The sequence below is a fragment of the Oncorhynchus mykiss genome, chromosome 12 (assembly GCF_013265735.2).
Source record: "Oncorhynchus mykiss isolate Arlee chromosome 12, USDA_OmykA_1.1, whole genome shotgun sequence".
NCBI lineage: Eukaryota > Metazoa > Chordata > Actinopteri > Salmoniformes > Salmonidae > Oncorhynchus > Oncorhynchus mykiss.
Window position 1 is genome coordinate 80,170,292 of NC_048576.1, and position 12,284 is coordinate 80,182,575.

The following is a 12,284-nucleotide window of genomic DNA, read 5'->3' on the forward strand; positions in this document are numbered from 1 at the left end:
ATAGTTGAATCACTTGGCCTTGTTTCCACATCGGAGGAATGGCTTTTTGGCTGCTAGTCTTCCATGAAGGCCACTTCTGACCAGACAGTAGGTGGGTGCACTAGGGTCCCACTTTTCTGCCAATTCTGAGCTGATGGCACTGCTGGACATCTTCCGATTGTGAAGGGAAGTAAGCATGATGTGTCTTTCATCTGCTGCAGTAAGTTTCCTTGGCCAACCACTGCATCTACAGTCCTCAACGTTGCCCGTTTCTTTGTGTTCTTCAAAAGAGCTTGGACAGCACATCTGAAAATCCCTGTCTGGCTGGGAGAGACCTTGCTGATGTAGTATAAATACCTTGTGTCTTGTTGCTGTGCTCAGTCTTGCCATGGTGTATGACTTTTAACAGTAAACTGTCTTCAGCAACCTCACCTGGTTAGCTGAACATGGCTGTTCCTCCCAGAGTTGTATTCCTCCTACACAGCTGTTTCTGTTTCAGTTAATGATTGTGTTTCAACCTACATATTGAATTGATGATCATTAGCACCTGTTTGGTATAATTGTTTAATCATACACCTGACTATATGTCTACAAAATCCCTGACTTTGTGCAAGTGTACCTAGAAGAATTGATGCTGTTTTGAAGGCAAAGGGTGGTCACACCAAATATGGATTTGATTTAGATTTTTCTTCTGTTCACTCACTTTGCATTTTGTTAATTGATACATATGATCTATTAACATGTCTACTTTTGAAAGCATTCTTACTTTACAGCATTTCTTCACACCTACCTAAAACCTTTGCACAGTACTGTATTTCTTGACATGACCTAACGGATATATTTTATATGTATTGTCATTTGATGACATATCAACTGGATTTAACATGGTGATTACTAATTGTTAAAAAAAATATGTGAAAATACAACACGTGACAAGATAATTATCTAAGTTAATAGGAAATTACATAAATCTCCATTTTAACTTTTTTAATTATAATGTAAATTATGACAAACTATCATTACAGGTCATCATTATGCTAGTGAACATTGCCAGAAGAGTAATACAATTACAATAAAGTAACAGGCCTGCCTAAAGGCCTTCCATTTTAAATAATAGAAAATATATTGGTTAAGGTGGGGGGGGGGGGTCAGAAACACTTAAAAATAAATCAAATCAAATCCAATTTTATTTGTCACATACACATTGTTAGCAGATGTTAATGCGAGTGTAGCGAAATGCTTGTGCTTCTCGTTCCGACAATGCAGTAATAACCAACAAGTAATCTAACTAACAATTCCAAAACTACTGTCTTATACACAGTGTAAGGGCATAAAGAATATGTACATAAGGATATATGAATGAGTGATGGTACAGAGCAGCATAGGCAGGATATAAGGGCTGTACTCCATGTAGGCTTACCCTGGCGTGACATTTTGATAACCATGTAAATCTCTCTTGGACAAGGTGACTTCTATCAATATATTCGCCTGTATTTACCCCCCCAAAATGATATGATAATTGGCTACAAATGCCATGATGATCTGGACGAGACTGTCGAATCAGGGTAAAGGTAAGAATCTCTGGATTAACTATCTAATGTTGGCTAAATGTAGTAATGAATAAATTGGCTAAACTTCTGTTAGACAAGGTGTCAGCTAGAGATGACGTGCAGGAGCTTGCATGTAGTAGTGCATGATGCTAATTAGCATTTTCGAATCTGAGCGTAAATGGAGCCGAATATATTTATAAAAGTCACCTTGCCCGAGAGGTTTATATGTTTATCAAAATGTCACGCCAGGGTAAGCCCAAACGGAGTACAGCCCTTATTTTTAAGTGTTTCTAAAATCCACTATGGGAAAAATGAATGGTGGAAAAATTATTGGAACCATTTCCCTGTTGGACCGCTAGGTTTTATGGGTATCATGACGCTGCCACTGTGGTGCTCAATAAACCACAACAGAGAGGAAGAGGCGAGGGAGAGACTTTACTCCGCCCAAAATCTGTCCACGAAACAGGCCACGACGTGAGGCATTTTTTGCATGGAGGTCAATGAGAGAGTGTCCAATTTGGTCAACAAAAAATGTAATTGCTCATTTGTTACATGAGCCTTATTTGATCTGTTATAAGTTTCATAATGGTTATGTTAGAAATTCGCTGATATATGTGGACGCACGTGGCATTTCGGAAACAAAAAAAACGATTGTATATTGTTGTTCAGACACGTATCTGTCCTTTCATTGGCTAGAATGTTCTCACCTGATCTGGCCTCCTCCCTCCTGCCTTCCATCTTTGAGGACATGTAGTTCCATTGCTTGAGCGGTCACTCGATTATCTTGTCAATATAATAGACAATTTTTGACCACATTATGTGAAAACGATTTGATTGGTCACACGTCGAGGTGTGATGTTAACAGGGACGGTATCTGCCAAGGGACAAGCTTCGATAATGCGTTTTCTTTCCGCCCTCTTTTCCATTCTTTTCATAAAATACTAGAGTAGGCAACAGCGAACATGGAGGAATTGAGCGCCGTAGGAGAACAGGTTTTCGACGCTGAATGCATCCTGAACAAACGACTAAGAAAGGTTAGATGTTGTAAAATATAATTTTCTCATATCCCAAAATATTTTCTGCCCACAGTTTGGTAACATTTCCCTTCTCTATTTTCGCAGGGGAAGTTAGAGTTTCTTGTAAAGTGGAGGGGATGGTCATCCAAGTAAGTACAAGTGGTGCTGCAGCTGCGAGTGCAGCCTCAAACAATGAAAACAACAACATCGTGTCGCTTTTTGCTTCACTGTTGTAGTAAAGGATTCATACATTCCCTAAATTTGCTCGAAAACATGCTGCACGTGAAAACGAGAAATAATGGTTTTACGCTTACCTCCTCCTGCTGCTAGTATTATTATTATTATTGTTGTTGGTTTTAAGGTTTGGAAATTAACCTAGTTAGTTATGCAAAACAAACAGATCGTTTTGGTTTCTCGTATTCAATATCTGCTGGTTTGTCTATTTAACATTTTCTCAGTAATTAGGCCACACAAACTAGGCTATAGAAACTCATATTTGATCACTCGCTTACTGGAGCTCAAGTTAATGGTTTATCAATCTAGCTTTATTGATAAATAAATTACAAGCAGGAGTTGGTAGAAGTTTGTGTTGGGAAACGTATGCCGAGTCTCTCACACATCCCACAAACTACAGTGTCCAGTTGGTACACTTGCCTAATTTTTGTGATAGTTGTTTAAATGTATGTGTGATATAGTTTATTTATTGCCTAACGTGACTCGGTAGTATACATATCATTTTCGTAAATCAGTCTTTTCCCCCCATTCGGGCGCTCCAGCTGCCAGCGCGTCCTTGTCACAGTTGCCCTTCCCCTTGTCCCTTCTGTTTCATTGTTGCTATTAATCCCATCATCAATGGGCATTCTGCCTGTCACTCACACCCCGTTCTTAACCCAAATCCTCACATTGCTGTCGGATTCTGCCAGAGCCATGACTTGGTCAGTTATTTACTTGTTGTGATATAAACAAGTAAGACGTGGCTGGCGGAAATTATAATCTGCATGCCAATTGGCAATCTTTTTCTACATTAACTCAATATTGGCCCTCTTGAGATTCTCTGATTCCTGTGAAGGTGGCAGATCCTACACACTTGGCTTTAAATAAACTTCTCTCCTTATCTTCCCCCTTTGCTATGTAGTTAAGCCTCCCACTCACAGCTCTTTGCATATGCCTCCTATCTCTACACGAGGTTACACTAGGCCTCCTTTCTCTAATCACTATGTTAGGTTACACCAGGCCTCTTATCGCTACACAGTCACTAAGGTATAGGTTATGCTAGGTCTCTAGTCACTAGGTTAGGTTACACTAGGCCTAAATTTCATTAGTGGTACACTATGGTCCAATCAGTGTATTGACTAACTTGTATCATCAACTTTTACCAAGAAGTACTGCAATTTGGACATTTTAAGTGATTTGAGTATTTTGATGGACATATTTTCCTTTTGCTTCAGGCACAATAGCTGGGAGCCCCAAGCGAACATCCTTGACCCAAGATTATTGGCTGCATTTAACAAGAGGTGAGTTTCTATTTGCCCAGGACCTCACTGAGTGAGCTATCCACTATATCCAAACAATGCCCTCTGAAATGCTCCAGCAGGGGTTAGTAGTGCCCCATTCAAGCCAATGTGGAGCCCACAGATAGGCATACAATCTGTGTTTTCAGGCTGTAAACACATCGATATGAGTTTAGGTTTTCCCAACCCTTCCAAGTTTTATTTGATGGTCGTTCTGTTCAATATACATTTGATATAAAAATACATTATTTTGTATTGGTAAGGGATAAAATAATTCATTTGTAAAATAAAAGGAGTCATAAGTAAGTGCCAGTTAATCTTAAAACTGAAGCAGGGAAAATATTTTATTTCAAATGTATACTTTCCTTTGCAAACATACATTTGTAGAAGGATAACAATGATTTAAACGCATATACAGCAGGAAATGGGGGGGTGGAACAAAAACAGGAACCGAATTTCCAAAAGTGAAAGCGTATCTAATGTTTTCAGATGAGCATCTGGGGATTTGTATTGCAACCCCTGATTTGTTTTTGCCCAGCATTGGGCGTTGCAAGACCAGACAATACTTCACGAGATGTTACTTGTAAAAAAATCTGTCTCGCCATGAACACACAGTCCATATGTCTCTGTCAAGAAGAAGGCTACAAGTCTTGGATCACAGTGTATATGTTTAGTGATAGAATACCCTCTCCTCCGATGGTTTCCAAAACACTCAACAGTGCTCGGTCTGTATCCTTGACTCCTGCGCTACTTCTACCATAACTACTGCTAAAGACTGTTTCCTATATTTTGTTTTTACAGTGAACAAGAAAAGGAAATTCAAATCTGCAAGAGAGGGAAAAGGCCGAGGGGGAGACCTCGAAAAGTTGTGGTATGCTTTCCTCAAGACCTTTACAAATATTGAAAAGTATTTTCAACCAAAATGTCATAAATATAATGTAATATGACTTCTCTCTTCCTCATTTCAGGAAACTGTGCCTGAAGTGTCAAAGTCAAGCAGTTCTTCATCATCGTCATCTTCGTCTGGCTCATCCTCGTCATCTTCTTCCTCTTCCTCCTCATCGGATGACGACGACGATGATAACAATGATAGAAAGGCAAAGCCGGGTCCCAGAACACGGGAGCTCCACCCTGTCCCTCAGAAGAAAGCACAGATTGTTGTGGCCAAGCCGGAGCCCCCGAGGAAGAAGCGAGGCAGGAAAGCACTGCCTGCAGAAATGAAGGCCATTCAACAGAACAAGGGCCAGCGCAAGATTATAAAGACAGTTGCCAAAGACTCCCCTGCAGACCTCCGAGGTGGAATCACGAAACCCTTTCACCCAGCCAGCTTCACCTTCATGGGGTTGAACAGCAGAGGCCCTCTGAGTGTCCAGGGCAGATGTTCCCTGGCCCAGGGTGGGACTACTAAAAACTCCATGAACACTGCAGGCTCTGGCCGGTCAAATACCTCAGCTTCTCTCTCTTTCAACCAGAGATCCAACCAGAGCAAGAGTCAAGCTTCTGACTTCAAACTGTCAGTCTCTGATGTGGACAGTGGAGCAGGTTTGGACTTAAAAACAACTGCAAGCAAATCTGGAGTAGCAGTGTTGAATTTGCATAACTCCAAACTCTCAACCAGCAATGGCAACCCACAAGGAGCTTTTCAGCCACAGCTGGGTTCCCACAACGGGCAGAAGAAACCAGATGCCCCTGGGCAAACACCACTGCAGCAGGTACCCAATAACAAACCTGCTTCCCCCTTCTCCACTCCTAAAGGCCCCGCCAACCAAGCTGCAAGCCTTCAGGCACTAAACCTGCAGAGTGTGAACAAATCAACACAGGGCAACGGTATTCCAGGCAATGGCACCGCGCCAATGTCCAACCTGCGAAGCACCGCCAACCCAGCACGGAAAAACACAGTTGGTCAGTATGGTCAAGAGCAAAATCCTGTCCAGAGTCCTGCCACGCCTGGTGGACAGCAGCCCAGAAAGAACCATTCTGGAGTTGATAAGGTCAAAGCTGAGGAGACCAGTGAAGTGGGTTTCACGGCAGAGAGGCCTGAGAGGCTGACTACAACAAGGGCACAAGGGAGGGTTGATAAAAGCATTGTCCAGAACACCTCCACAGAGGCCAGAGACATCCTGGGCAAGCGGGAGAGATCTGCCTCCAAAGACAGTGGCAAGCAGGCCAAGGTCCTCCTGAGTGAGATGAGCACCGGTGAGGAGAGCACCTCAGACTCTGACCAGGATTCTCCCTACCCAAGTAACAGTCAGGACTTGTCCATCTCAGTCCAGACCGGCCAGGACTGGAAGCCCACTCACAGCCTGATCGAGCATGTGTTTGTTACTGACGTCACTGCCAACCTTGTCACTGTCACAGTCAAGGAGTCCCCAACCAGTGTGGGCTTCTTCAACATACATAATTATTGACTGAACACCGGTAATTGAGCTGCCTAGCAAAGGGGCTGCAAAGTAGACAGCAGAGGCCTTAAGTGGGGTATTGAATGAAGTAGATAAGTTAGAGCAGTGTTAATGCACATAGGTTTACTACAGTGATGTGAAGTTTCCCCTTCTCTACAATGTATTAATCTCAAATCTGCAGACTTACTCTTTTGCTTTGCTGTTAGTAAAACAATGTACTTTTGATATATTGTACACATGCAACAAAACAAGCTAATCAACTGGAGGAAAGCTTTGTCTTAAGGGAACTATTCAGGGCCAGGTGTGAACTAGATTGGTAGCTTGTTTGATTACAACGTAGTAATGCAACTCTTAGGGATGTCATTGTAATGAACCTCTAGTTTAATCCAGCTCTCGTTTTGTATTCAATATTCTTGTGAAGTTCTTCTGGAACGGCAAACTTGGAAGTACTGTTTTTTTTCCCCTCCCTTGAGTATAAGATGTCGTGACCATTACAATCAATTTGCCAATTCACATTAATGTAAAGCACTGTAGTCTTATATGAAGTGTAAAATTCCAATGAAAGGACAAATAATAGCAACATTTCCTTAGGCAACATTTTCCGATTTGAAAATGTTGTAATTACTGGAAGAGTTCTTGAAGCTATAACATTAACAAAGAAGTTTGCAAGGCAAACCCGGTGTTGCATTGAGGACCAAGTTCTCATCAGTTGAAAATACATTTAATTCCTCAGTGCAGTCAGTCTTATCAGTGAAGTATTCCACCCAGGCTGGAGGACGAGGGAAGAAGATACACTATCTCTGTTCTCCCTTAGTGCTCAGATAAGACAGGTTACTGGCCGAGGTTACTCCTCTCCCTTCAGGTCTGTACCCCCATAACCCCACTAGAGCATTCACTGGCGGCTGTACTCCTGTCAAAACTGGTGATTATTATGGACGAGCCCAGTGAATAATTGTCGGTATAGATATGGCAGGATGATGGACAGCACACCTGACATGACTCCTCCCCTACCCCAGCCAGAGTTCCCTGTGAGGTGCCTCTTTGTGCCTTTATGAGTGCTGAGGGCAAGGGCTTTCACTACTGTAGGAAGGGTGGAGGCAAAGGAAACCCAACAATGAACTAACTGCCTATTGTTTTTCCTTGACCACAAAAAAAACACCAGATCGAGTATTTAGCAGCTGGTGTTCAAAGTGTAGGCCGATGAAATGCTAGATATTTTCCTTTGTTACATGCAGTGTGCATACATACACACACCACAATCTCATTTTACTCAGCTGCATGGGATCAGGAGTTAGGCTCTGCTACCCACAGAAGAAAAATGTGTTTATCTGATGTAACTGAAAAGAAACCACAACGTCTACTGTCTTTCTGCTCCCTAGAGAGGAGTTTAGCTACACCACTTCAACTGAACTCCCCACTGTAATCATACTCTGCAGACCATGCTTTAAATGTTTTACTAAAATGAATCAACAAAGGCGTTACCCCAAATAAAGCTAACGTGTCAGGTTTGCAGAGAAGGATGGTTATTCTAGTGCATCTGTTAATTATACACAGAGGTGGTAATCACTGCTCCCTACTTGTTTAAATCTTGCCACGCAGATGCACCGTGTTTGAAAGTGCTGTTGTGTCATGATGTAACCTATGTGGTAGTGTATTGTTTAAACACATACAACAATATATATTTTTAGTGAGAATTCTGGAGACACAACATTTGAGTGTGATTTGATCTCATACAGATCAGAGTAGCTAGGCATTGTCCAGACATGTCCAGGCATTGACAAGACTAGATTTACAATACTAACAGATTTATGGTCAAATTGACTAGACTAGGACCAGAAACCACTTAGGTTGTTTTAAGTGCTTGTATTCAGCTGTTTATGTTGATGGTTTCTATATGCCATAAACACTATTTGAAGCTATCTGGACCCTGGATTTGGAAAAGTTTTCTCTCAAATATGTTCATATGCAAACATTACTGACATGATTAATCAGAAGCCTTGAAGGAAGACAAGGCATTGTGCCTTGATAGGAGAGAAATGACCCTCATCCACAGGGGTTCTTAAATGTTAATGACATTTGACAATTTATGGGAGGATGGGGTACTTACAATTATCAAAGCAATCCAGTTGTATCTCACATTTGACATTAGCTGGAGCCAGGCTACGGACTCCTGTAACAGAGGTTTTATGTTTTCCTCGCTCCATTTCTCAAACTGTGACCCGAGGGAGTGAAGGCATACAAGAAAAGACACTTGTTGGGCTGTGGTCTTTACACATTTGTAATCTTCTTTTGATATACTAACCATTTCAACTGAAGGCTGTATTCTTCAAACTATTTATTTAAACGAGGTCTTCAGGATAGGACAATGTCACCAATCTTTGTATTGTGCATGTAGTCATGGATATTAACCTTTAATAAATAGTACTTTCTTAATAAGTCTGGTAATCATTTCTGTTTTCACTGATCATGTTGGGGGTGCCCCTTAACCCTCAACGCATAATGCCAACCCAAGTCATACACTTTCTGTTAATTTGCCTTAGTATAATAATAATTGAAATAGCCAATAGGAGTCTGAATTAAATTATTAGGTACGTGTACGTGCGAGTGTGTGTTTCAAAAATACTCTTTGCAGGAGCCTCCTGAATATAATGTAGTTATTCATTCAGTCACTAGATGCTGCTGTTGCATTTCAAACAAGGCCCATTCAGAATGGCATACTATGTTTCTCCCCCTGTAGGTGTAACAGATGGATGGGTTCAGCAATGTAAAGAGGGGTTGCACTCACGGGGTTGTGAGACTTGCTGTTCCATTTGAAAAGCACATACTCACATTTTTCACTCTGACAGATCAAATCACTATCTGGTTTAGCTCCTAATTAATCCAATTGGAAATATATAATTTCCCTTCATTCTACAGTGTGTTCTAATCTACAGCCCCCTCCGCCTCTATGTGCCTGCTCACCCTGGTCACATCCACCTTGGCTTTGGTTTTGACTTCCACTGTAATAACAACACAAATATCTACAGTACCAGTCAAAAGTTTGGAATCACCTACACATTCCAGGGTTTTTATTTTTTACAATTTTCTACACTGTAGAATAATAGTAAAGACATCAACACTATGAAATAACACATGGAATCATGTAGTAACCCAAAAAGTGTTAAACAAATCAAAATATATTTTATACTTGAGATTCTTCGGTGACACTTTGGTGACATCACCAAAGTCAATGATCGGTAGGATAGTCAGTTTTACGAGGGTATGTTTTGCAGCATGAGTGAAGGATGCTTTGTTGCGAAATAGGAAGCCGATTCTAGATGTAATTTTGGATTGGAGATGCTTAATGTGAGTCTAGAAGGAGAGGTTACAGTCTAACCAGACACCTAGGTATTTGTAGTTGTCAGAACCATAAAAAGTAGTGATGCTATACGGGCGGGCAGGTGCGGGCAGCGATTGGTTGAAGAGCATGCATTTAGTTTTACTTGCATTTAAGAGCAGTTGGAGGCCACGGAAGGCGAGTTGTATGGTATTGAAGCTTGTCTGGAGGTTTGTTAACACAGTGTCCAAAGAAGGGCCAGAAGTATACAGAATGGTGTCGTCTGTGTAGAGGTGGATCAGAAAATCACCAGCAACAAGAGCGACATCATTGATGTATACAGAGAAAAGAGTCGGCCTGCGAATTGAACCCTGTGGTACCCCATAGAGACTGCCAGAGGTCCGGACAACAGGTCCTCCGATTTGACACACTGAACTCTGTCTGAGAAGTAGTTGGTGAACCAGGCGAGGCAGTCATTTGAGAAACCAAGGCTGTTGAATCTGCCGATAAGAATGTGATGATTGACAGAGTCGAAAGCCTTGGCCAGGTCGATGAATACGGCTGCACAGTATTGTCTTATATCGATGGCGGTTATGATATTGTTTAGGACCTTGAGAATGGCTGAGGTGCACCCATGACCAGCTTGGAAGCCAGATTGCATAGCGGCGAAGGTACGGTGGGATTCGAAATGATCGGTAATCTGTTTGTTAACTTGGCTTTTGAAGACCTTGGAAAGGCAGGGTAATTACTTGTTATTACTTGTAATTACTTGTTATTACTGCATTGTCGGAACTGCATTGTCGGAACTAGAAGCACAAGCATTTCGCTACACTCGCATTAACATCTGCTAACCATGTGTATGTGACAAATAAAATTTGATTTTGATTTGATTTGATTTGATTTTTTAGGCTAGATATAGGTCTGTAACAGTTTGGGTATAGAGTGTCTCCCCCTTTGAAGAGTAGTCACCTGGAATGCATTTCAATTAACATATGTGCCTTGTTAATTTGTGGAATATCTTTCCTTCTTAATGCGTTTGAGCCAATCAGTTGTATTGTGACAAGGTAGGGGTGGAAGACAGAGGATAGCCTTATTTGGTAAAATACTTAAGTCCATATTATGGCAAAAACAGTTCAAAAAGGCAGAGAGAAACAACAGCCCATCATTACTTAAGACATGAAGTTCAGTCAATGTGGAACATTTAAAGAACTTTGAAAGTGCTATGATGAAACTGGCTCTCATGAGGACCGCCACAGGAAAGGAAGACCCGGAGTTACCTCTGCTGCAGAGGATAAGTTCATTAGAGTTACCAGCCTCAGAAATTCCTGCCCAGATAAATGCCTCACAGAGTTCAACTAACAGACACGTCTCAACATCAACTGTTCAGAGGAGACTACATGAATCAGGCCTTCATGGTCAAATTGCTGCAAAGAAACCACTACTAAAGGACACCAATAAGAAGAAGAGACTTGCTTGGTCCAAGAAACACGAGCAATGGACATTAAACCGGTGGAAATCTGTCCTTTGGTCTGATGAGTCCACATTTGAGATTTTTGGATCCAACCGCCATGTCTTTGTGAGATGCAGAGTAGATTATCTCTTCGTGTGTAGTTCCCACCGGGAAGCATGGAGGATGAGGTGTGATTGTGTGGGGGTGCTTTGCTGGTGATCTATGCATAGTCACTTTAATAACTCTACCTACATGTACATATTACCTCAACACCGGTGCCCCCGCACATTGACTCTGTACCAGTACCCCCTGTACTTAGCCCCGCTATTGTTATTTACTGCTGCTCTTTAATTATTTGTTATTCTTATCTCCTACTTTTTTTTAAAGGTATTTTCTTGAAACTGCATTGTTGGTTAAACCTGTTGAGTGTAGGGGGCAGTATTTTGATGTTTGGATGAAAAACATACCCAAATGAAACTGCCTATTTCTCAGGCCCAGAATCTAGAATATGCATATAATTGTCCGATTAGGATAGAAAACACTCTAAAGTTTCTAAAACTGTCAAAATATTGTCTGTGAGTATAACAGAACTGATATTGCAGGCGGAAACCTGAGGAAAATCCAACAAGGAAGTCCCTCCATTTAAAGGGATATCAACCAGATTCCTTTCCCTATGGCTTCCACATGGTGTGAACAGTCTTTAGACATAGTTTCAGGCTTTTATTCAGAAAAATGAGCGAGAATGATCACATCGCGTCAGTGGATGGCTGGGTGCCAGCAGAGTTTTGCATGCGCAACAGCTTGGAGCAGAAATTTTCTCTCTCTCTCCTATTGAAAAAGGTACAGTCCGGTTGAAATATTATCGATTATTTATTGTAAAAACAACCTGAGGATTGATTATAAAAAAACGTTTGACATGTTTCTACAAACTTTACGGATACTATTTGGAATTTCCGTCTGCCCCGTCGTGACCCCTCTAGCCTGTGGATTTCTGAACAAAACGTGCCAACCAAATGGAGGTATTTTGGATATACAAATAATCTTTATGGAACAAAAAGGAACA

General features: G+C 41.4%; 1 protein-coding gene across 2 annotated transcripts; it reads left to right on the plus strand.

Moving 5' to 3' along the window:
- The first annotated feature begins 1,839 nt into the window (after positions 1 to 1,839).
- LOC110538562 (chromobox protein homolog 2) lies at positions 1,840 to 8,367 on the plus strand. 2 transcript variants are annotated; one of them, XM_036938646.1, is made up of 5 exons: positions 1,840 to 2,563; positions 2,651 to 2,694; positions 3,961 to 4,059; positions 4,858 to 4,927; positions 5,025 to 8,367. In XM_036938646.1, exons 1-5 carry the CDS (start codon positions 2,492 to 2,494, stop codon positions 6,462 to 6,464), a joined length of 1,725 nt encoding a protein of 574 aa, XP_036794541.1. In that variant the 5' UTR covers positions 1,840 to 2,491; the 3' UTR covers positions 6,465 to 8,367. The 2 variants fall into 2 exon arrangements, with proteins under 2 accessions (XP_036794541.1, XP_021481129.2); XM_021625454.2 differs by having other exon boundaries at positions 2,179 to 2,563; positions 3,994 to 4,059.
- The last annotated feature ends 3,917 nt before the right edge of the window (positions 8,368 to 12,284 follow it).

Bases quoted from the DNA above. Each gene is read 5' to 3' on its own strand.
- LOC110538562 (XM_036938646.1), top strand. From the start codon at position 2,492: ATGGAGGAATTGAGCGCCGTAGGAGAACAGGTTTTCGACGCTGAATGC. The intron at 2,695-3,960 runs GTAAGTACAAGT...AAGTGATTTGAG, and splicing joins TGGAGGGGATGGTCATCCAA to TATTTTGATGGACATATTTT. The intron at 4,060-4,857 runs GTGAGTTTCTAT...TTGTTTTTACAG, and splicing joins TTGGCTGCATTTAACAAGAG to TGAACAAGAAAAGGAAATTC.